The following is a 24,091-nucleotide window of genomic DNA, read 5'->3' as shown; positions in this document are numbered from 1 at the left end:
AATGGTGACACCAGGAAATAACAAAAAGCAGGAGGACACAAATATAAGTATGTTTATTTATTGGATGTCATAGTAATGATAGGCGTTTTATTGAATGTTCTATACTTTGGCATAAATTGGCACAATTGTGTGTTTTGGTAAACCCACACTATTGTCGCGTCTATTACGTCACAAACAGCACCCAGCTGCATGGCTCGGGTTGACAACATAGCGGATTGGATAGCAATAGTACGTTCCTGATTCCTCGAGGTATTTTTTGTCTTTGGCTCCCCAAAGAAGTAGAAGAGAGAGGGGAGAGATAAACGAGACAACGGATGCAAGGTAAAGAGGAAGTAATGGGATTGTGGGTAAGGCTCTCCTCAGGGGAGACAATGCGGGATGCCACAGTGGACTCCACATTAGGCATACATTCTCAGCCGGCAGCTGTAGCACCCCGCATGGTGGCCAGAGTACAGCCGTCCGCCGAGAGCCGCGAGAAAGTCCCCGTGTCACCTCCCCAGCAGGACTGGAGGTCCGCCAAATAGTGCAGAGATGCCGGGACCAAGAAAGGAGAGGAGGGATAGATGGGGTGGTGGGGAGAAGCCACACTCAGGGAGCGGCTGGGTGACGTCAAACGAATCCAACCGTAAATGTCGGAAAGCACTCAGCAAAACTGTATGCACCACTCCAATCCACTCCAGAGAGAATAGAGACGGCATCACCATCATCCTGGGCGGACACCGGCAAAGGTGCAGCGGGCAACACCACATCACTGGTGGAAGGGAACCGGTCTCTCAACTGAGAATGCCTCATCTCCAAAGCACCTTCCAAACGGTTCACCTTCAAGGCAAGCCAAGGATCGGCATGATACTTTTTCCTTGACGAGGCCGCAGCAGCAAGATTGTCCCTGCGCTTTCACCGTTCCCCAGGAGACGATGGATGCCCCTGTCCTACAATCCCGACAGTAGCAGAGTTGGCAGGCAGACAAGTGTCAACACAGGCTGCACCACAATAACTAATGCCGAGCTCAGACTACACAATTATTTTTTTTTGTCTTTCATGGCAGTCGTGCTGTCAGATGACCCGATAAATTTGCTCTTCATCGTGGACTGGATGTGTTGTCACACTACAAGTCTGAAGACGAGAAGACACCACCCAATCATCACAAGATGTCATGCTAAGAGCATGCGTCGGCACTGCTTTTCGGGAAGGCGGGACAAAAAAAGCAAAGCCTAGCAGAGAAAAAAAAAAAGACGCATAGCAGCACGGCAGTCAAGGCGGCATGCAGCACCTGGCCTGACTTCTATAAAAACATAAAGGCTATATGTTCGTCCCAATGCCGTGATCCTCTCACATGTGCCCAAATCATACTCTTAAAAATATTTGAACAACAGTCCCGAAATTTTTAGTGCCCCAGCAGCGGCGACGGCGGTGCCTCTGTGAGGCCCTATTATTTCTGAAGGAATTCTTTATATTAGGGCCTGAGCAGCGACCGCACAGAAAAATGGGTCTGTAGCGGCCCCTACATAGGTTTAACGGATCCTTGTCCCGCTACAATTGTCCTACGGCTATGAAAATTCTGTGGCACCTGTAGCACATCCAGACAAAGAAATATTTTGATAGCTGTACCCTAAAATGAACAGGAAGTGAGGTTATGGGTACTTCAATGTCCAATTTTGGCCCATTTTTGCACATTTACAGGAGTCATAGTTTTGCCCCCTTCTCCTGTTAATTCGATTGGCCTCAAACATGGGCTGTACCATCTGAACACCTGGGACAATATTAGGGTAAAATATCTAATGTTCTCGACGTACTATATGACGGTAATCTTGCTCTCGCAAGATGAATTCTCGCGGTATTTGTGAGTTCACAAACTCCGGAGAATACATCTTGTACCGCTCCTGCTGAATACAGTGGTTCGGACCAATCGACATTGTGTTTGGGGGCAGGATATGCAACTGTGACGAAACCAGGAAGCCAGCGCAGGAAGCCATCGGAGCTAACAAACCTAACATGGACAAATGGACACTGCAATTAATTCTGTTCTCGCAGAATTACTCACCGTTTCCTTGTTGAATGTTGAACAGCGAGTGGCGCTTCGTGCATTTCGAGCTGGTAAGATGCTCGTGCTTTTTCCTCCTTTGGCAAGAACGAACACAACATTTTCACCTGTAGCCATGATTGGTTAAAACAAACGTGTAGAATGTTGCATCATCCAATCAGCTCGAGAGTTTTTGTACAGAATGTCTCTCCTTTTACTGACAAAATTACTGTGGAGATCAAATACAGATACTATGGTATCAAATGGCTATTGCCAGGTTAACTCATTAACTGCCTTTGACAAGTATACTTGTCATTTATATATTTTTTTTAGTGGGGATAATGGGGCAGAATCTGATGACATCATTTCCCCATTTTATACGAAACAAACACAGTTTCAGAGTCCATGGGAGAAATGGCTGTATTTTGTCAAACCTACATTTTTCTACTGTCAATGAGAAAAGAACGGGACGAGGCAAAAAGTAGGGAGTCTATGCCATCATTTAGTAGATTTGGCTTATATATACTTATTGAACGTAATATCGCGTGGGTACTGAAAATTTTGAAATTTTCTAAAATGGCTGGCATTGAATGGGTGTTAATATGATGAGGGCGGGGCGTCAAAATGAGTTTCAAAATTACTACTTAACAAAGCATTCCCGGTTGTATGTTTAACCTAGAGCTCCGAAAATTTGGACATATGTAACAGCACACGACCTACAAAAATCTTTTGGTGCCATATGTTAAACCTAACAGGAAGTCTACCATTTTGATTTACTTTGGAATTTGTTGCCTTTTGTGTTTGCCATCACAATTAAAAGAACTCTGTTACCTCCATTGGAGCAGCTGGGTGACTGTTTGTTTGTCCTCTTGTGTTTGCCCGTTTGTTCAGAACCCGGTCTCACTCATTCGCTATACCTCGTTTGTTTCTTTTTAGTCCGCTGTCCTTTGCAATTTATCCATACTTTGGACCAGTCATTTTGTAGTCCATTACTCATTCACCCATTCGGATGAATTCGCCATAGTTAAAGGGATACTTTACTTACTTAACCATTTTTGGCAGTCAAACATTAATATTTTGCCTATGATAAATGTGATATTTTCATTATTTTTCATGTACAATTAGTACCTTTTTAAAAACACATTTTGCAACTTGCTGTCGACTGAAAATGACATCAAAAGGGCTCAGGTAGCCAATCACAGCTCAGCTTGTGAATGTCACATGACCAAACCTAGAAAACAGGTGAGCTGTGATTGGTTACCTGAGCCCTTGTGATGTCATTTTCAGTCGACAGCAAGTTGCAAAATGTGTTTTTAAACGTACTAATGGTATGTGAAAAAATAATGAAAGTATCAAATTAATTACAGACAAAATACTAACTTTTTATTGCTATAATGGGCTAAATGAGTGAAGTATCCCTTTAATTAATTCACTCCTTTGTCCAGTATTCATCCGCCGTTGCACTCGGGCAGCTTGGGACTTTGCGAGCACTGGCTCAATTTTGATTTAGTTCAGTCATCGTGAGGTGTAGTGTCTGTGTGTTCATGTTGTTACGTGTCCTCCATGTCCACTCATCTGTGCGCCCACTTCTCCACGTCTCCCCTCCTCCATTGAAAACCTGCCCGGCCAAACTTCAACTTCGTGCCCCCTGGCACGTAGCATGTTGTCCACAACAGAAAAAAAACAAGTAGAAAAATAAAAGGGGAGATTACAACCCGATGTGCAACGGAAGAGTGATGCGACAGGCCATTGGCCGGGAGCGGAAGCGGCACACAGCCACTTCACCAGCGAGGCCAAACAAATTTTACAGAGACATCAAGGGTGCAACGTGCATGACACCACAAACTAGGAGAGGGTACCGAAGACTATACTATTGCTAGCAAGAGCCCATCAAAGAAGCTGCCAGCCAGATGGCAACAGCTGCCAATATAACAGTTCGCGCCGTAAAAATATGAAGAAGCACCTGTCTTGAGGCGCCATAATCCAGGGGAACGCGTGGAGCCACTGCGTCTGCAGTAGCACAGTCAGTCAACAATATGTGTCCAGAAAACACAAAGCACCATCGCGGCCGAAGGAGGGCGGAGGAAACAATCCTGCAGCCCGATCGACATGACCACAGGCCTCCAACAATGGACAAGAAGAACAGCGGAATGCAAAGCAAGAACAAGTCAAACGCGCAAGAAGGTTTGAGAGTCTGACTTCCACGTCCCATAGCCTTTTATACACGCGGCATGGGTCACCCTGGGGACAATGACTACATGTCTATTTGGTAGTCATTCTTGTCTGAACATGTGCAAAGGCACTTAACGTGCTGTTCGGTGGTCAATGAGGGACGAAATAGAAACACGTTGCTTGCTGTCACTGCTTCAAGATGATATCACATCACCTTTGTTCACTGTGTAGTGATAATTTGGCCGCCATAATAACGGACGAATAAATAAAGTTTGGTACTAATAGAAGCTGTAATTCCCTCAGTAACCTCTAGCAGCACCATGTTTAATTTTGCTTAGGTTGAGGAGGAGCAAATAATAGCCAAAAATCCTATATCAAGTGTTCATAATCTGAAGTCGCTACTATATTTGATAATGGAGTCCTTTGCTTTAGTAAGAGAATTAATAATCCACTCAAAAACACAGATGATTCAAACGAAATGGAATTTCTAGATACTACCGGTACTTTACTTAGTAATCACACATTCAGTATCAGTCACAGCCTAACCTAGCTCTCAAACGGAAACAAAAATGCAATTAAGATGAAAAGAAAATATGCAATCTAACAAAACTAAAATAAAAGGTAATTTAAAAGGTTACTGGGACAAAAATGGAAGTGTTTGACTAAACAAAGAAGGTTGCACCAGTGGGTTTGTCAGATTGGCAATAAAAGCGCAATTTACGAGTTGGATTTGGTTCCAACGCACGGTGGGAAGAGACTGGCGATATGTTGGAGGTTGAAGGAAAAATACAAACTGTAATCCAGTTGAGTTGCAGACAGGTGCTAGTTCACCTGAGACGTGAGCGACCGGTGAGCACGCGGCTGGAATGCCACAGCAGGTCCTCGGTTTACGGGTCACGTTGTTGAAGGAGCTGGATAGCTCGCTCGGGTTGAGGAGCCAGCGGGAAGCCTCATGCGTACGAAATTGAACCGGCTCAGCTGATGGGGCGCTCCAGCCGTTGGTTGAGCTGGGGGTCCGTGCATAACAGGAGATGTGTAACCGGGTGGCCTGGATGCCGCTCCCGGCTGGAGCAGGAAAAAGGCCCAAAATAGCCCAAAAAAAACAAAAGACCACAAAGAGTGGTGGGGGCCTGGATGCGTGGCGCGCGTTTTGGGCACATGGTGCAGTTGCAAGTCTAGGAAACTGTGGCCGAACTCAAAGAAAGAAACCACATGGTTGCGCTCAAAGTCCGTGGTGACCGCGGCTTTCGGTAGTGTGATGTTCAGGAAAGAGCAGCCGGAGAGAGTCCGTGGGGATGAGCAGGAACAAGAAGGGAGATCCGTCGGACAAGAGGTAGTAGTCTGTTCGCGCCAGGCTTTTTAATCCGGCGAAAGACACAAGATGGCGCTATGCAAAATAGTCACCTGACCAAAGTCCGGCCCATCCATACGCGAGAAGCGAGCTTGGCCTTCCGGTTGCGAAGGCAATTTTAGAGTAAATAGTACTTAAAATTTTAGCCAGAATTGACAAGTTAGGTGCTTCCACAAAACACATGGTATTCTTAGCATGTTTTAAAGTAACCCTAACCAATTATGGAGCTATCTAGTTTGCTCAATGTTTCTATTTTAGCTGAACTAAATGGCTGCAGAAGTTACATATATCATTCATTTGAGGTAGGTATATAGGTTTCACAAATCTATACCAAGAAAACAACAGGAATCACTTGGTGTCATTCCGGTACTTACCGAGTCCGTTTATATGTCAAGAATTGTAGAATTGAGGTTCATGATGGGTTGTTTAGAATTAGTGGTGTTCCCTGAGGGTAATTCTGATTGTGACGGCTGGGGGTCACTCTTGTCACGTGCAAATTCCATGTGGAGTCAGCAAAGCTAATTCTAATGTCTGAAGACCAACTTGTCCCCCATTTGGGCTTCAGCAAATGTAATTAGGAGAAATAATGTATAAGTCTAGGTTGAGACTTCCGATCACCGTGGGAGATGATAATAAAGTGCTAGAAACCTGGGTTTGGTGAGTGGCAGTTCCTGCTTCACTTATAATCCAGTAGTTTTGTTTCCAGCCAGGAGGAAATCCACAAGGGAAAAGAATACACATTCCAACAGGAGGGAAGAAAAAAAAATGGCTGGGACAGGGCAATAATTGTTATAACTGAAAACAAGAGACTACACACAAACACAAAAAGCATAGAGAGGAAGTGGATCATTGGAAGACCTTGGTGCGCTGAAAAAGACAAATTCTGACTCTGGCTGTGTTCCTTGCATCTTGTCTCATTTAGTGCATACTTTATTGGGAGTATCTGCAATTCTGCAGGATAAACTTGACAACCCCAAGACCTACAAAAAAAAGTCTCCTGGAGCCATACAATATGCTAATTGCCATTGCAGCCAAATGCTAAAATGAACAGGAAGTGAGCTGTGATTGTTTTGAATCCACTATATGGGCCAATTTTTACACATTCTTAGTGGTCATACTTTTGGCCACTTCTCCTAGACGTTTCATCCGACTGACTTCAAACTTGGCCTGTACCATGCCAAGACCTCGGATAACAACGGAAGAATAATCCTGAGTTCTCAAAATACTATTTGACGGGGCCGTCGCATCAAATTTTGCATTTGGCATATTTCAAGCACGAGCTCCACAAAAAAAAAAACAAAAAAAAAAACTTCACGTATATTAATAGTCGTGGCCTAAAGAATTTTCAAACACAAAATGCCGTTGAAGGGAGTTGAAAATTTCACAGAAAAGCCTTCAGATGTTGGTCATGCCTCAGTCCCTATCAAGGCTTTTTAACAAAGGGTGTGGCGGTATTGCAAATTCTGATGATTCTAATTCCAATGTGTCGGTTACCCTAAAGTGGCCCGCCACTGGCCCGTGCTGTGAAGGCCCTTTATAGCTGTTCCCAGCTTTCGTCAAATTTAATTTCTTTGCAACTTCCACACGATTCTATTTCCTGTTTGTAATACCACTAAGAAAATGCAGAATGTCATAAGACATGATCAAACAATGACTTTATTAAGGAATATACTGTAAGTTGTGAAGTAAGTGTATTTTTCTATGCATTCTACTCTACTCTACTCTATTGAATTGTGAATTCCTTTCCATTTTTCTAATTTGTATTATGGCATCTATATGTGTATGGAAATCATTGTGGTTTTGTGCTGAAGAAGGCTGTGAACTGACATATTTAAATTTTATTTCAACATTTGTATTTGTTGTATATAAATTTAAACTTTGTCATTTTGTGCAGCCTTGTCTGTTATTCAGCAAGCAGCTGCAGTTAGGACTCACTCTGACCTTCAGGTGGGAGAGTACACAGATAAGGAGGAAATTTCAGCGTGGACTTACCATCAGTGGAGTGAAAAGATAATCAGCACACAGGTATGTTGATTAGGTCTTACTTCCCATCGATTATTTACTATAAAATTACTGCTTTGCATATATTTTAATAATAATAATAATAATAATAATAATAATAATAATAATATTAACCTATTATTGTATCAATAATGAAATGTGTAAAACATACAACGAATAAGGTGTAGGACTAGATACATAAACTGTGACTATTGATGATTGTATATGGTTCTCCTTTTCCGTTCTTTTACATTTTAATTTTTTTCTGCTACTTGTTTTTATGTTCAAGAAACAAATCAAATCAAATCTTTCAATGTGAGGCATATTTTATTCAGCAATTACACAAAATATCTCATAAGGGTTAAAAATGTGCAGAAGCTCGCAAGTTACTTCTTGTTTAATTACATAGCTCTTAATGTGAAAACAACACATCGGTTCCTATGCAGTAAATATTCATCATTTTACAATGCTCACCCTATTGAACTTAACAAAAGCATTCAGCGTTCTGCAAAGGAGTACACTGTAGCACAATTTGGCAGTAATAAATTAAATAACAATGCATAGTGATGGAGTCAGATAAGTTGCACTTAAAGCTTGAAATTTCATTCCTTCCTGTCTTTTTTTTTTTTAATCTTGTAGGTGCTGGTAATGACTTGCCATATATTCCTGCATATACTGAAGAATCAAATCTTGCCTTTGTCAAAAATCAACTTGTTGGTTTTTGATGATTGCCATCTTGCAATCAAAGATCATCCCTATTGTGAGATAATGAAGGTGAGTGTGTAAGCATTATTCTCATCATAGTTTGATGGTTTGTTTCTTTATTTGGTATATATTTGTTGTGACTGCTCAGGTAACTCGGGCCTGGTACACAAGGATTTTTCAAAACTTAAGACTTTTTTGCTGGTGTCAGGCCGAATCCTTGTACCTCCCAAATCATCACATTTCAGGAGACACCAAAAATAAATTTTTTCAAAAATAACATGCATCGTCAAAAAGAGCAAGCCATTTTCAACCCTTAAGATCTGAGATATCCTTAAAGGTGCACGATGCAAGATTAGACTCAAATTTTGATTGTTAAAATACGCATATTTTTCACCCGCACGTTTTAAGAATTGTATTATGGACAGGAGGCACGACTGTGGCACAATGACTGTTGCCCCTATTTTTCCGTAAAAGGAAAACATGTTGGAGCGTTTGGGCCGGAACTGTCATCGGATTCACGGGATGCACTATTGACGTTTGGAAGGTTGTAATTACGTAAGCTTTTGTCAATCAAAATGACTTTCACAAACAAAGTAACTTGAAGCTGAATATGTTTCTTACCTCTATAGACATTATTAAGCTTATGAAAAAGGTGTTGTGCTCCGTGTTTACATTTGTTAAATTAACTTGGAGGTTTGCTCGTGCCCGAGAAGTCGTGCACGTCGCTGGGGTCCATTCCATGTTTCGCCAGAGGGGTTGCAAATGTGCAAAAACTCTGAATCCTGCTTCGTTTCCCTTTAAGATACCAATTGTACCGTCTCAGATTCCGGACTGCTGGCAGCAATATGTTACGGATCGCAGGACGAAAGACAAAAAACAAACAAACAGATATTTAACAGTTTTGGTTAGTGGAGAGAAGATTTTCCGATTCTTAGATGCATCGCGAATCAGACGTGGACGAATTTGAATCGATCCACAAACATCCAGATTTTGATTATTAACTCATTCACTCCCAGCCATTTTCACAGAAGCAATCCCGTTCGCTCCCGGCTGTTTTACTGGATTTTGACTGATTTTGCAAGGCCCACAGAATATTGTGTTCTATTGCTAAAAAAGCATGGAACCTTTCAAAAGAAAGGTTAAGGAAATATTAAAGACTCTTCTTTCATCAGGAAAAAAGTATGTTTCTATCTGTTTCCGCTTTGCAGCAATTAGCAAGAGAAGAGTAGCTAAGTTTCATCAGTTTTCACAAATCTATTTAAAATTGTAAGAAATTTAGCTTTTTTTCTACATGGCCCTGGTTGATCTCCTTTGCTCTGCTGCCACCTGCTGGCCGTTTGTGTAATAACTAACATTTCTGCAAACGTTCTTTATAGTTGAGAGGCTGCATCAAAGCATTCTGTATGCTCTAGCATAAAAAAAACAAACGTATAAATACGTCTTAATACGACACTTAAAACATTGGGGGAAAAAAAAAAAGTATTTACATGTTATTGGGAGCAAATGAGTTAAAATATGTTATTCACGGTAATACAGAACATTCAAAATAAAAGTGGGACTATGAAGCGCTGTACCCGTGATCTCTGGGACACTTTGGGAACCACACGCGCTGACATGAGGTGAAAACAAACATGACCGCCGCCCACCTCACCGTGAGATTCAAAAAGCTTCTTCTAATGTACGCCTTGAAAAAACTCATAGATCGTGTAAGTAGCATGTATAGGACCTGTTGGAGCCAAATTTCAGTGTTCTTTGTTTTCTTTATTTTTTGTGTGGTTGCTGGTGCTGGGTTCTGCCACATGGTGGCGTATGTGCCCCCAGGAAATAATTAAATGGAGTTTAGGATAATGACGGGCACGTGTGGGTGGAAAGGTGGCAGGCAAGCAGTTTTTTGACCGTTGTCGTTGTTGGACGTGGACATGTACGTGGAAAGGTTCATGTGGTGTTTTTGAACATTAGACTATTGGCATTAAATTGTGTTGAACACACAACAAATCAAGTTTTGGATTTTGCATCTTTCTATTTTTTTTTTACCGATAACGACACGCGTCCGGAGAGTGGTAGCCGGTTCACCCCACACAAATATAGCGTCTCATAGTAAAGAGACTCTATAGGACCATTTTGCAAACTGCGGGTTAAACAAGTCCTTCAGTAATTCGGGGACCTCAAATTAACAACCTCGGGTAGCAGTGTATTTGATGTGTGCTGTTTGGGGAGAGATTTGTCTAAAAAATATTCACTCAAATAAATGTGATTTTCACACATTTTACATATCCACAAACATTTTCACAATTTTCATGTGTTCTTCAGATTCTGTCTTCTTACTGTAAGTGTGGCAACGCAAGATGGCCGCCGCCAGCTTCACTTCTTGCTACAGTATGAGCAGCCTAGTTTATTTATTACATCCGTGCTATATCTGTCTGCGAATCCACCTGAGAGTCTGACCGTGATCTTTTTTTGAAGCTTTGAGCCAGGACAGCATGGTAGCGTTTTCATTTCATTTTCTGAACCGAATAGCTATGGTGGTCGGCTAGCTAGGTAGCATCGCATTTACAGCCGGTGACTTGAATGACGTATGCGCGCTTCTCTCACGAAGCACAGATCTATATGAATACTGGATTAAGCGTGTGCATGGTGATGTGATGAGTGCAGGGCTTCCATACTATATGTACATCCGTGGATGAACAGCGCTCGATCCGCCTAATGACAGGAGCGCCACTGCCTTGATGAAAAATAAAAAAGTGTATACTGTGTTGTGAAGGGTTTTAGAGCCTTGAAACATAATAAATGTAAAACACAAAGCTAACTACTTTGCGGATTTCATTTATTGCGGGTATCTTTTGGAATCTAACCCCAGCAGAAAACGAGGGAATACTGTACCTCAATTCTTTCAAATATTTTATCCTTCCCGCTTATCAGCCTCTTAGAAAAGGTCCTACAGATAAATTTTCATACATGTCACAGCATGCGTTAAACTGCTCTTTTGGACATCCGCACAAGTTGGTCCCCGTTCACATTTAGTCCTCTGAATTTTTGGCTTCAGGAAACGAATAAAGAATACATAGAATATGTGGACGGTCGTAGTGTCTGGAATAGTTTCTGCAAGTTCCATAACAGCAGTTTACTCGGCATGATTTTTTTTCCGGAGATAAACGAGAACAAAACAAGCAATACTAGCATGGCTCATCTATGAGTGCGCTTGTTTTTTGACCCCCTTCCGGTTCAAGCTGCTGAAGTCACGTGGCCTTGCTGTCTAAAAATAGCATTTGTGCGGTACCCCATTCTCAAAATAAATTTCGTCTCCCAACCCAGAGGTTGTGGGTTCAACCCCATGCCATTGTGACCACGTAAGTTGTTGCAAAGTATCCTTCAGCAAGATACTGAACCCCCAGTTGCTCCTGATGCTGCGTCATCACTAGGTGAATGGGTAGTCAGAAAATGTAAAGTGCCTTGTAAGGTGGAAAAGCGCTACATAAATGAAGTGCCATTTACCATTTTGCCATTTTTTTGTACGTCAAGGGCTGTTTACATATGCCTCCAAATTTCCATGGCTCTAGGTGAAACGTACAAAAAAAAAAAAAAAAAAAAAAGTCTAAAATTCAGAAAGTTAAATTTTAGGCCTAAAATGTCTTAAAAAACAGCCATATTTTCATCCTAGGTCTAAAATTTTATTTACCCAAGTCTAAAATTCTTACATCCGCTCCTTACATTCCGAGAAGTGTCTGCTCTGTAGAAAGAAAGAAAAAGAAAGAACAAAAAATGGGCGGATTGCGTTGTTTCTGTTATCTGCGTGCTCAAAGTGAAGGAGACATTTGAGGGGGTGCGTTTGCATTGTAGTTCAATGTAGTTCGTGTGGGCGGGCGCTAAGGTACGTGGGGCGGTGCAAGTGAGATGTGACGCGCTGCGGCGGCTTGTTTTGCCGTGAGATATGACAACAGGAGGGGGAGGAATTATCGTTGTTGCTTTTTGGGGACATCCCGAGCTCAACATGTCGAGCTAACACTACCGGGAGAAAAAGAAACAGGTAGGGTGGTGAACGATGAACTTGCGGCACGGGATAGTGTGCGCGCGCGCGTCACAGTGAGTGACAACATGCAACTGGAGACCGTTAGCAGAAGCCCGTGCCGTACATCTCGGTATTTGACATGGCTAATCGAGTCCTCTCGGTGCACTTGTATGTCCTGGTGTTGGTACTGCGCGCGAGCCAAAAGAATTGGTACCGCGCGCGCGAGCCAAAAGAATTGGTACTGCGCGCGAGCCAAAAGAATACAGTAACTCCCGTGACGATCCAATGCATGGATTCAAACTTCACACAGGTATGTCCCACAGCCAACACACCAGCTAAGCTAAAAGCACATCTCTTTTTTTTTTTTTTTTCTCCCTTGTCAATGTACACAACTAGCATGACAAGCAGAGAGAAGAACTGAGACGTGCGCGCAATGACGTCATCAAACTCAAAATTAACCACAGCAAAAACAAACAAACAAACAGCAGTGATTCTGTGGTCATCATCGTGTCACAGATTAAAAAAACAAAAAAAACAAAAAAAACAAAAGACGTCATACATTAACCAAAAATGAATGTGATGGCAAAAGAAAAAGAAAAAATGTTGATAAAAAGGGAATGTTACTTTTGGCATTATTTTTGGGATATATTAAGTGGTTAAAATGTGTTTGATAGATTTATTGTTCCATAAGGTGGCTTCATATTTCTTTTGGCTGGACGGTAGGTTTATTTAATGTCTCAAATTTTTATGTTTCTGAAATACTTACACTGTGCACATATTGTGTTTGTGTCTTTTTAAAGGTTAAATATTTATATTTCAAATTATCAGCCTTTTGTTTTCCTGATCCTTATTTTGAATAGAAAAAATACCCCAACCCAATTAAACCATTCTAAACAATTATAACTGTCAATAACGACTAATAAATATTTAAAATGATACATTTTTCAGTCATATCGCCCAGCCCTTTGTTGCGGTCTATTTAAATAATTGATTCAGTTTATGAAAATATAGAAGACATTTTTGTTGTTTTTTAACACGTTTGAAGATACCGTAAAAATTTGTGGTGTTTTAAGATTAACGTCGACAAGCAACAAATGTCACTATAAGTTTTGAATATTTAAATGAATCGTATGTTTTGATCGCCACTGCTGTTGCAGGCAAAACTCGTGTTCCAATCAAATATTTTGCAAATATATCGAGTTGCGTATGCCTAAGGTCATGGCTACACCGCCACAAAAAAATGGTGCGACCAAATCCTGTGCTGTGCGAGCAACTAAAAATTTTACTCGCACCAGTGCTTGTAGTGGAAAAGTTAGTGTAGAGCCCTGCAAGTTGACATGGTTTTGAGAATCAAATATGCCCCCCCCCTTTTTTTTGGGGGGGGGGGGGGGGGGGGGGTGTCTTCGGTCGGTCGTGAAGTTGGTCTAAAATTTTTCTCATCGTGGTCTAAAAAGGTCTAAAAAAAGGTCTAAAATTTCACTGAGTGATTCCTGCAAGAACCCTATAGTATGTTGAAAGCACAAGTTTTTTTCCCCTGCTCTTTGTCCCGGGTGTTGCGATGGTACAGCCCAAGTTTGAAGTCGTCGTTAGCCGTCTCGACAAAGGGTCAAAAGTATGACCCCTTTAAAAAATGGGCCAAAATTGGACATTAAAATATTCATAGGCACTTGGTGTGCATTTTAGGGTGCGGCTACCAAAGTCTTTTTTATATTAGTTTTGGGGCGCTGCACGTGCCACCCAGTTTTCGTAGCCATAGGTAGGTCAAACATAGCGGGACAGGGCTCCATTAAACATCTGTAGGGGCTGCTACAGACCAATGTTTTTGCATGAACATTTAAAATATTAAATATTCCACCAGGCCTGATGTGTATGTAATGTTTGGTGAGTTTTCTTTCATATTTAGGGTTTAATAATAATACTACCACTACCACTACTACAACTACCACTACTACTACTACTACTACTACTACTACCAACTACTACCACTACTACCACCACTACAACCACTACCACTACTACTACTACTACTACTACCACTACCACCACCACCACTACCACCACCACTACCACTACCACTACCACTACTACTACTACTACAACTACCAACTACCAACTACTACTACTACCACTACCACCACTACTACTACTAATAATAATAATAACTAGATCTGCGAGCAGCTATAAAGGGCCCTCGCAACCCGGGCCACGTTGAGGTACTTGTACGTCAGGGTACCGGCACGTTGGATAGAAGAATAATAAGATTTCCTTCAGGAACAATAGGGACCTCGTAGCAGTCGCTGCTCGGGCCCTAATAATAATAATAATAATAATAATTGCCCCAAATAATATAAAATACAATTAATAAATATCCAGTTGCAACTGTAACGTTTACCTGCTGCGCTTAACTTAGGGTCATAGTTACTTGAGTCTGACGGTAAAGATTTTCATATAAATTAATTGGTGCAAACACTGTGGGGAACATCCAGACATGGAGCGGTGCATCAGCGCTTGCCTGCTGCACAGAGCACATTGGGCTTTCGTGAGTACGGCGAAAGCCTGCTGCTGGATCAAAGGACCCTTACGTTGTGCTGGCATGCTCATTAAGAGCGCATCTCCGCGGCGTTCATGAGCCCGCCGCAATCCACTGGAACCATGGACATGTATCACGTTGGCCTTCTTTTTATCGTTATTTCTAATCGCCAGTCTTTCCTTGAACCACACCAGAGTTGAGAGCCCCTGCCACCCACCCACTCTTTTACCCCCAACCGACCCCCCACACCCCCTCTCCGAATATGTTTGTATGTATGTATGTTGTTTGTCGTCGCGCGCGCATACCTTCGTTGAGGAACGGCAAATAGTAATTGTTGCTGGATAGCCCGTTTATTGTCTGCGCAAATCTCCATACCCCAAGTTGATGAATCTTTTCCCAGGGTGCCAGTCTTAGCAACTTTTCTGGGGTAAACCTTGGAAGACAAAAAAAAAATGCATTTCTGAATCCTGTCAATGTCTAGTGGAATGGCTTGTTAATGATCTTGCTGTCATTTCCTTTTGTGCAGCTTTTTGATGGCAGCTTTTGCAATCCTCGTATTCTGGGTCTCACAGCCTCCATTCTGAATGGAAAGTGTAACCCATCAGATCTTGAGCAAAAAATCCAGAATTTGGAGCAAGTCCTGAAGAGCAACGCTGAAACTGCCACTGACCTTGTAGTTCTTGACAGGTCCTATGATACAATTATCTATTATTAGTAGTTTGTGAAAATTAATTATAGTGTGTCATTAATGTATTCACTCTCAATACATCAATTGTGTTTTATATTCCACTCATTTCAGATATGCCTCTCAGCCAAGAGAAGTTGTGCTGGACTGTGGTCCCTATCTTGATCAGAGTGGGCTCTCTTCTCATCTACAATTGGAGTTAGATGGAGCTCTTGACTTCTTGAATGATTGTAACATATCTGTTGCAAGAGAAGACAGGAGTCCTACAATTGTCTCCCGACAGGTCAGAATACTTATCGATTGTTGCTTTTAAATCATTCACTGCTCGATGGAAATAAGAGGTTGGGTATTATCTTAATAAGTCACCGCTGAACCGCAGATGGCACAGATGTTTTGGAGTTGATATCAGCCCAGTTTGCTCCCATCCACACATTACATTACATTTAGGTATAAATGGCAGCTCCCACAACTGGAAGTCTGACAACTTGAGGCATTCTACACTCGAAAAGGGAATGTATAAATAAAGAATTCAAGAGTCTGTGTTGTGTTAGATAGCAGACATGTGCTTTTGTCACACAAATAGCAAAATACAAACCCCAGATCCAAAGGAGTTCAACAAAACTAAAAACAGGATATAATGATTTGTAAATCCTTTTCAACCTATATTAATTTGGATACGCTACAAAGACAAGATGTTTAATGTCCAAACTTATATACAGTACTTTATTTATTTTTATTTTTTTGCCAATATTTACTCATTATTCAACGGGCATGTTTACACAACAACAACACTCAGTAAGTGTTTAGGAACCGAGGACACAAATTGTTGAAGCTTTCTAGATGGAATTATTTTTTCTCATTCTTTCTTGATGTACAACTTCATTTGCTAAACATTCAGGGGTCTCTGTTAGGGCTGAACGATTTAACCAAATTTTATCGTGATTTAGATTTTGGCTTCTCTTAGATCAGGGGTCTCTTAGTTCGGTCGTCGAGAGACCCTATGTTTTTCTCCACTAACACCTGATTCAAGATCGTTATCAGTAGGGGTGTTAAAAAAAATCGATTCGGCAATATATCGCGATATTACATTGTGCAATTCTCGAATCGATTCAATAGGCGGCCGAATCGATTTTTAAATATCCATTTTTGATGGGAAAATATTCACCAAAACGTCTTAGGGTTCACACCTTAAGCATGGAAGAATGTTATATTAATGGAACAGTATGCCTTAATATTTTATTTTAATGCTGTTCAAACATGAAACAGATTACAACCTTTATAAGATTAAAGTTTCAGATAAATAAATGATACATTTTCATACAAATCTTACACTGTACAAAATTACTGATTAGGATTTTCTAAATTAAAAAAACAAAAACAAAACGCAACAATCGACTTATAAATTCGTATCGGGATTAATCGGTATCGAATCGAAATCGTGCCCTATGAATCGTGATACGAATCGAATCGTCAGGTACTAGGCAATTCACACCCCTAGTTATCAGGCTTCTGCAAAGCTTGCTGATTAACTGATCATTCGATTCAGCTGCGCTGAAGGACGGAGACATGGAAAACTGGTCAATAATTATCGAATTACGATTCGATATTATCGTGCAACCCTAATTTCAATCGAAGTGTGTACTCCATGCATGTACGCATTTTTATTTATTTATTTTTATTTTTTTGGCAATAGCCAGTATTTGTTTTAATTTCCATTTTATTTTACTTTCTTACTAATTTAATTTCTCGTTGTCCTTTTAAATTTTCAAGGATTCAAGGACTTTGCTCACAGGTCAAGCATACAAATATCCAAGGACTTATTGTCATACCAACCACACAGTTCCACATGACAGCATAAAATACAATCCCTGAGGTCCCAGGTTCGTCCACTAAGTCCCCCAGACTTATAAAAATAACCAGGCATGAAAATTCCTCACCTTTCGGCGAAATTCACCGTTTTGAAACTCAAATAGGTCACCTACGTGAATCATGCAGATCCGGGGACAAAATATTTCGGGGCGGGGGGTGGGAGGGGTCATGTCGTCTGTGGAACAACCTCACTCTGGGGCCAATGAACCTTTTTTTTTTTGTTTTGTTTTGTTTTCCTAGGGCTCAGAATTGTTCATTCGGTATTCTTACCGATTCAACGTCTTATCATCATTGCTCTTTTTTTTTTTTTTTTTGCGTGCGTGCGTGCGTGCGTTTGCGTGCGTCCGTTTACGTGTGTGCGCGTGCGTTTGCGTGCAAATACGTATCAATTTATACTCATTAATTCACCTAAAACCTCATAAAAATCCCATTACCCTTCACCTTAACCAGGTCCTTCAGAGTCTCGCCAGAGTCGTGAGGTTCAAATGGTCAGGAGACCAGAGAAAAGGTCAGAAACGATAAAAAGAAAAGAAAGATAAATCAAAGTGAAATCCAGCACCGACCAAACACTTCCTGCCTTCCCCATGGTTACAAAATCAAAGTCTTACGCCAACCCCAGAAGCCTCTAAATTCCAACAAATTAACGAGATCTCAAGAGACCAGAGGAAAAACTAAAGAGAGGAAGGAGGGAAGGATGGATGAGGCAGAGTGAGATCCATAGAAACCAGTACATCCAGTCCATCAAAGTGAAATCCAGCACCAACCAAACACCTCCTGCGTGGTTACAAAACCAGAGTCTTACCAGAAAGCCAACCCCAGAAACCTCAAACTTCCAACAAATTGAGGAGATCTCATGAACCGTTTTGAACGCAGTTATTTTGTGTTCAAGGGAGCCAGGTCATTCCTTATTAGATAGCAAGGAGAGGAAACCCGGGTAAATGCACCCCAAACTAGACTTAATTCGGCGGGAAAAACCATTATCCGGCTACCCTGCTGCAAACAATCTAAGACGATTACGTCATCAAAATGAGACGAGTGGGTGCATTATGTTGCTTGCATTGCAGACGCTCGGTATGTAATTCTGACCTCTCTGAGCTCTTTTAAGTCGTTTAATAAAAACCCAATTGGAGTTTACTGTAAAACTAAAAAATACACTCACTATATATTTAAAGTGTATGGGACACGAAAAAAAAGTCACCCTCAAAATATTAAAAAAAAAAAAAAAAAAAAAAAAAAAAAGAGTACAAGTACAAATAATATGATTTCAATGATTACTGTGTTAAAAACGCAATGACAAGTGCTTGTAAAAATTAGATATTTTCGTGAATTTCCAAAACATGGCAGCTCACTGGCGACGCCCCCTTTTTCCAAGCCTGGACACTCGTGACGTCAGCGGAAGTACGGAAGTTGGCGAAAACAATACGAGGATATGGAGAACTACACGGAAAGTGAGGTGCTTTCTGACTCGCTATCAAGTGTAGTTGGAATTTGACGTTCCCGACTACAAGCAGTCTTCAGACGAAGATATTTCAGCCCAGGAATGTATCCAGCTGTATCAGTTTGAGCCTTTTCTTGATGAAGGTGCTGGTTCAACTGTGTCCGGTCGTCTGCGTTACAATGAAGGTGGCTGTGACCAGTTTCGAACTGCCGAGGTAGAGGACGACATCGGCAGGCTCCAGAACACAGAATGGTAAATCTTACTCTAATTTTAAAATGGAAATTATGGACTAATAATGTTGTTTATATTTTTGTATGGGCGAAATAGCAAACGCTTTGTGGACAAAATGTAGCTTGGTTTAGTCCAATACACTCAAATCATTATGCTTTACTTGTTATAGTAAAAAGCTAATTTATATTGGTAGAAGGAAAATAGAACTTATCCATCTTAAAATGCAAACCATAAACTAAATGCTGCTTACTCGCTGCCGTAAGAAGTGAAGCCACCACTGCCTCTTTTACATTGCCACATGCCAACCTCTGTGAGACTCAATTCACAATGGAAAAAGTTTACAACATGCATTTTGGAAATTAAATTGACCTCATATCAGTCAGATGCATGACACTTTTTTTCTCCTGAAGTGCTTGAAATAGATAATCCAAGTATTTCCTCAAATAATAAACAAATTATTTGTAAATGTTATAAATGGCTAAAAAAAAAAAAAAAAAGTTGCTTGTGCTTTGCAGGTGTTCCTGTGGTAACTGTGTATCAATGGCAACAGTGAAGGAGAGCGTTTGCTGTCAGAGTCCGGAGCGCAGCAAAACCAGTGCATCACCCATCACTGGACGTTCAAAGCGGTGTGCCTCAGTGTGGAAGTCTTGCAGACTGCTTACCGATTCCTTCTTGTGTAGTGTCAGGAAAAAGGAGAACATTTCCATCTAATGACTCCAAAGGATACCACGAAATATGATATAAATAAATACAATTATACAAAAGAAATACATGCCTTTTTCTTTTCATCCAAAGTATAAAGAACAAATAGAGAACAATCAGCTATGCCTATAAATTTACAATTTTATTTTACAAATGTACAAACTGCATCTTGCGAGTCATCAGTCAAACTATTCAGTGATTCATCTCCCACAAAAAAAAAAAAAAATATTGAAAGGCAGTAGCTCAGTATGCTTCCTACAATTGGTCACAAAATTCAATGTCCAAATCTGAAATTGTCATGTCTAAAACTCAGCTACTACTACACTGAAAAAGTTAACGATAAGTAAAGTGCGAATTGTATGACCGCACAGCCTCTGCCTTGTCTGGCTTCTGAAAGTCTGCACACAGTGTTCGGCGTTCGTTCTGCACTTCCTGGTCCAGCGGCAGCTTTCAAGGAGTGTGTCCTCATCCAGATTGGACCCCTGACAGATGGTCTCCACAATCTCCACACATTCTGTATTCTGTACATAATAATATATCCATTGAATTATTTAATCGTGTTGTACATATATGCAAAATAATTAGAATTAACTTTCATTTCTATTCCTACTTTTTCCCCACTATGATGTGATTAGATTGTTGAATTCTAATTGTGGATGTAGATATTTCAAATAAAAAATACATATGAAATGTTGGCTGCCCCAGGACTTTGCGCACAATACAAGACTGTCTCAGAAAATTAAAATATTATGGCTTTTTTTTATTTTTTATTATTAACTTGGTCTGAGGAAATATTCTAATATTTTAAGATAGGATATTTGAGTTTTCTTAAGCTGTAAACCATAATCAGCAATATTAAAATAATAAAAGGCTTGCAATATTTCAGTTGATTAGTAATGAATCCAGAATGTATGGCATTTTTGCTTCTTTAATTGCATTACAGAAAATAATGGAATTTATCACAATATTCTAATTTTCTGAGACAGTCCTGTAAATGCTCCTTTTCTGTACTGTACTTGGGATAGCACACAGTGTATTTAGCATCCCCATCATTTGTAACATCCTGGATCTGGTGTGCATTTTCTGCTTGAGTTTCCACAGTCACCAAAAGAGCTCTGCCTGGACCAAACTGCCTGTACTCCTGAAAATGATTCCATAAACATATGTAGCATGCAAAGTATGTTGTTTGAGATGATCAAAACCAATTATTACAATAACTATCCTTACCCTTTTTATGTCCTTCAGCTCAAATTGAGCTTTTCTGTTTGAAGGCAAGGCTTGACATGAAGCTTCTTTTCCCCTTAAAAAAAACTAAACAAAAATAACTTTTCAATAAGAAACTATGTTGAAATGCAGGTAATATTTACACCTATACAGCCATTTTATTCTTTGAAAATTGCACAATACATTTGTAAATTACATGTACATGACAAATTTGAAAACTAGGTGGGGTGAGCAATTTGTTTTTCCATAAATTGGTGTGTTATCAATCATGTATATTGTACAGTACATTTACTCACATTTTGGATGCAAACACCAGATACATCACCCAAATCATCTTCCAAACATGTCGCCTGTGTAGCATTTTCTTTCGACTCATACTCACTCCATAAGCATCTCATCCACCATCTGAAACAAAGTTTGAGCTGTTGTTAACTTCAACACATATGCACAGCACAATACATAATACAAAATAAAATAGACAACAAATGGAAAGCTAGCTGTTCCTCATTAGAAATTGGTACCTTTTCATTGACTGTATATTAATTTGGCAGTGTTATTTTTGCCATGAGCTGCTAAAATAAGTGCTGTTAACTTTCTAGATTGTAGTTCTTACCCCACATTATAGCCAAGTGACAGCTTCAGGGAGCGGGAGCGGGTCAAACGAGTCTTCCTCGAAATGTGCGCTGTACAACACTGACGTTGGAGTCCATTTATCTCTCGTATGTTGTACTTGCTTTGTCCATTTTTCACCAAGAACTGCATCTTGAGGGAACCGAAAAAGGCTCACGCCATCCTCCCATAGATTATAACAAAATCCGGCCACGCAACGAGATGGCATTGTAGAAATTCAGTTGATGATAAAACACACAGCAGTTATAAGCTTGCAGCGGAAAAGCAAAGATGCTGACTTCCGTTCTTCCGCTGATGTCATATCCGATTCGGCCGCTGGAGCGCGCCAAATGGCCAGATTTTGCGCGGGTAATTTAAAAATAAGGAAATACTATTTTAATGTTTTGACTCGACGAGCCGCTCATTTTGTCGTGTATATTATATCGTTCCAAACAACATATTAAAAAATGACCTGAGCTGTCCCATACACTTTAAATGCAATACATTTTGTTTATAAAACATCGCTAACGTTAATGCTAAGTGATTGGACGATCCCATTCAAATGCTAACAGGAAATTAGCATCGACTTTGAGAATGATATTCCTTAGGGGTGTAACGGTACACAAAATCACGTTTCGGTTCGGTTCGGGTTTTTGGAGTCTTCGGTTCGGGACATTTTCGGTACAAACCCCCCCCCCCCAAAACACTGAATTATTTTTTTAAATTTGTTTATTTTGATAAGATGACAAGTAAACGGTGCATTTTTAGAAACAAATAAATAAAAGTGACCCATTTGGGTGATATTCAATTAAATTGTACAAAAATTAATAAAAGCGACCCATATGGGTGGTATTCAAATAAATTGTACAAAAATAAATAAAAGCGACCCAGTTGGGTGATATACAAATAAATTGTACAAAAATAAATAAAGGCGACCCATTTGGGTCTTATTCACATAAATTACACTAATCGTTCTTCTAATGAATAAACTAAAAATAATAAAGAAATCCTGTGTAAACTATTAAGGCACTGAAATCTTGGAACACTTTGCAGCAACTGCCTATGACACATCTATCTAACTATTGAAGTTTAAGTTCAAGTAGTCATACACTCGTCTTTATTATGAGAGTTAAATAGCTCTCTGTTGCGCACGATGTCCATCCATCTGCGGTGAGTGACACAGCGGACACATTCGACAGCTCGTTGGCAACATTTGCTTTAGTTTTGTCATAAAGTGCGGGTATAACTTTTTGACTGAAGTGCGGACGTGAAGGGATGTTGTAACGGAGCTCCAGAACTTTGAGCAAATATCTAAAGCCTGCACATTCAACAACTGAGTATGGCCGTAATCCCGGTGCTATAAAAACACCAATTCCGTGTGTTATTGCTTTGGCCCGATCTGAATTATTAGCAAAAGGCTGTTGAAATGCCGTGGCTATCTTGGGTTGTACTAAGCTACTTTTCTCTCTTGTCGATAAGACATTCACAGTCGTGTGATGTCGTTTTAAATGTGTTAGCATGTTAGACGTGCTGCCTGCAACATAGTCGCCGATCTCCGTCTAGCAATGTCGGCAAACAACTTTGGATTTTTCCACGCACCTTTGACCATCGGCAGTTTTAACTGGAAAGCCAAAATGTTCCCACACATGAGACTGCGGTGTATGGGAGGCACCTTCGAGCTCCGGCTTATATGCTTTTGCCATGCGGATACTATTTGTGTGCTACGATGTTCTGTCTCCTCGTCTGTGCCTCTATTTGCTAACAGCTGGCGAGTAGCGGCGACACTCAATAACATCTCGTCTTCTTCTTCTTTTCCTTCTTCTACTTTCATTTTCGGCAGACATTGCTTTGCCCCCCGTGCATTGCTTCCCCCATCAGTCAAAAACATGTGAAACATTGCTTACTTGCTTTAGCTCCCCGGCGCATAAACTTAATGAGGAAAAAATACACGAGGAACGGGTACGCAAGTGGGCCGAACCGAACATGCCGTACCGAAACGTATTAATACACCCACGTATACCGTTACACTCTTAATATTCCTTCAAATAACGAATATTCACACACCTATGCTGCGGACACACAGGTGAGATAATACTACTCACAGACGGGCGCATTTTTTCCCAACCTGTGAAAAACGAGTTATGTTAAAAATGCTAAAATTGACCTTTCTTCCGTCTCGTACTGATGGATGGATGGATGGATGGATGGAGAGAGAGAGAGGGATGGATGGAGAGAGGGATGGGTAGATGGATGGATAGATAGATAGATAGATAGACAGACAGACGGATAGACAGACAGCCTTTGTCATTATAGGAGCAGATGTACAAAATATGTGTCCTTTTAGTGCAGCCTTTAAGTCAGTGGTGTCAAACATACGGCCCGCGGGCCGGATCAGGCCCGCAAAAGGGTTTAATCTGGCCCGCAAGATGATTTTGTAAAGTAAAGAAAAATTGTAATCTTAGAACTATTAATCAGCCGGCCATAATCAAAACATATAAATTTGTAATTTCACAAGCAGTCTTCAGACGAGCAATGCAACTTGTAAACG

At 40.6% G+C, this 24,091-nt stretch overlaps 1 protein-coding gene across 6 annotated transcripts in view; it reads left to right on the top strand.

The window, feature by feature from the left end:
* The window catches only part of dicer1 (dicer 1, ribonuclease type III), a 419,383-nt gene that overhangs the window by 13,468 nt on the left and 381,824 nt on the right, over nucleotides 1-24,091 (top strand). For all 6 annotated transcript variants that reach the window (XR_013287765.1, XM_077540060.1, XM_077540065.1 and 3 more), the window contains exons 5-8: nucleotides 7,438-7,568; nucleotides 8,184-8,318; nucleotides 15,312-15,472; nucleotides 15,585-15,753. Coding sequence is in view for 5 of the 6 variants with exons in the window: in XM_077540060.1 (XP_077396186.1) it covers nucleotides 7,438-7,568; nucleotides 8,184-8,318; nucleotides 15,312-15,472; nucleotides 15,585-15,753 (596 nt within the window). In the remaining variant the exon portion in view is untranslated. The remainder of the gene's footprint in view (nucleotides 1-7,437; nucleotides 7,569-8,183; nucleotides 8,319-15,311; nucleotides 15,473-15,584; nucleotides 15,754-24,091) is intronic.

The sequence above is a fragment of the Festucalex cinctus genome, chromosome 12 (genome assembly GCF_051991245.1).
Source record: "Festucalex cinctus isolate MCC-2025b chromosome 12, RoL_Fcin_1.0, whole genome shotgun sequence".
Classification (NCBI taxonomy): Eukaryota; Metazoa; Chordata; class Actinopteri; order Syngnathiformes; family Syngnathidae; genus Festucalex; species Festucalex cinctus.
Note: the sequence above shows the minus strand (reverse complement) of the source record. Positions and strands in the feature narration are given on the sequence as shown.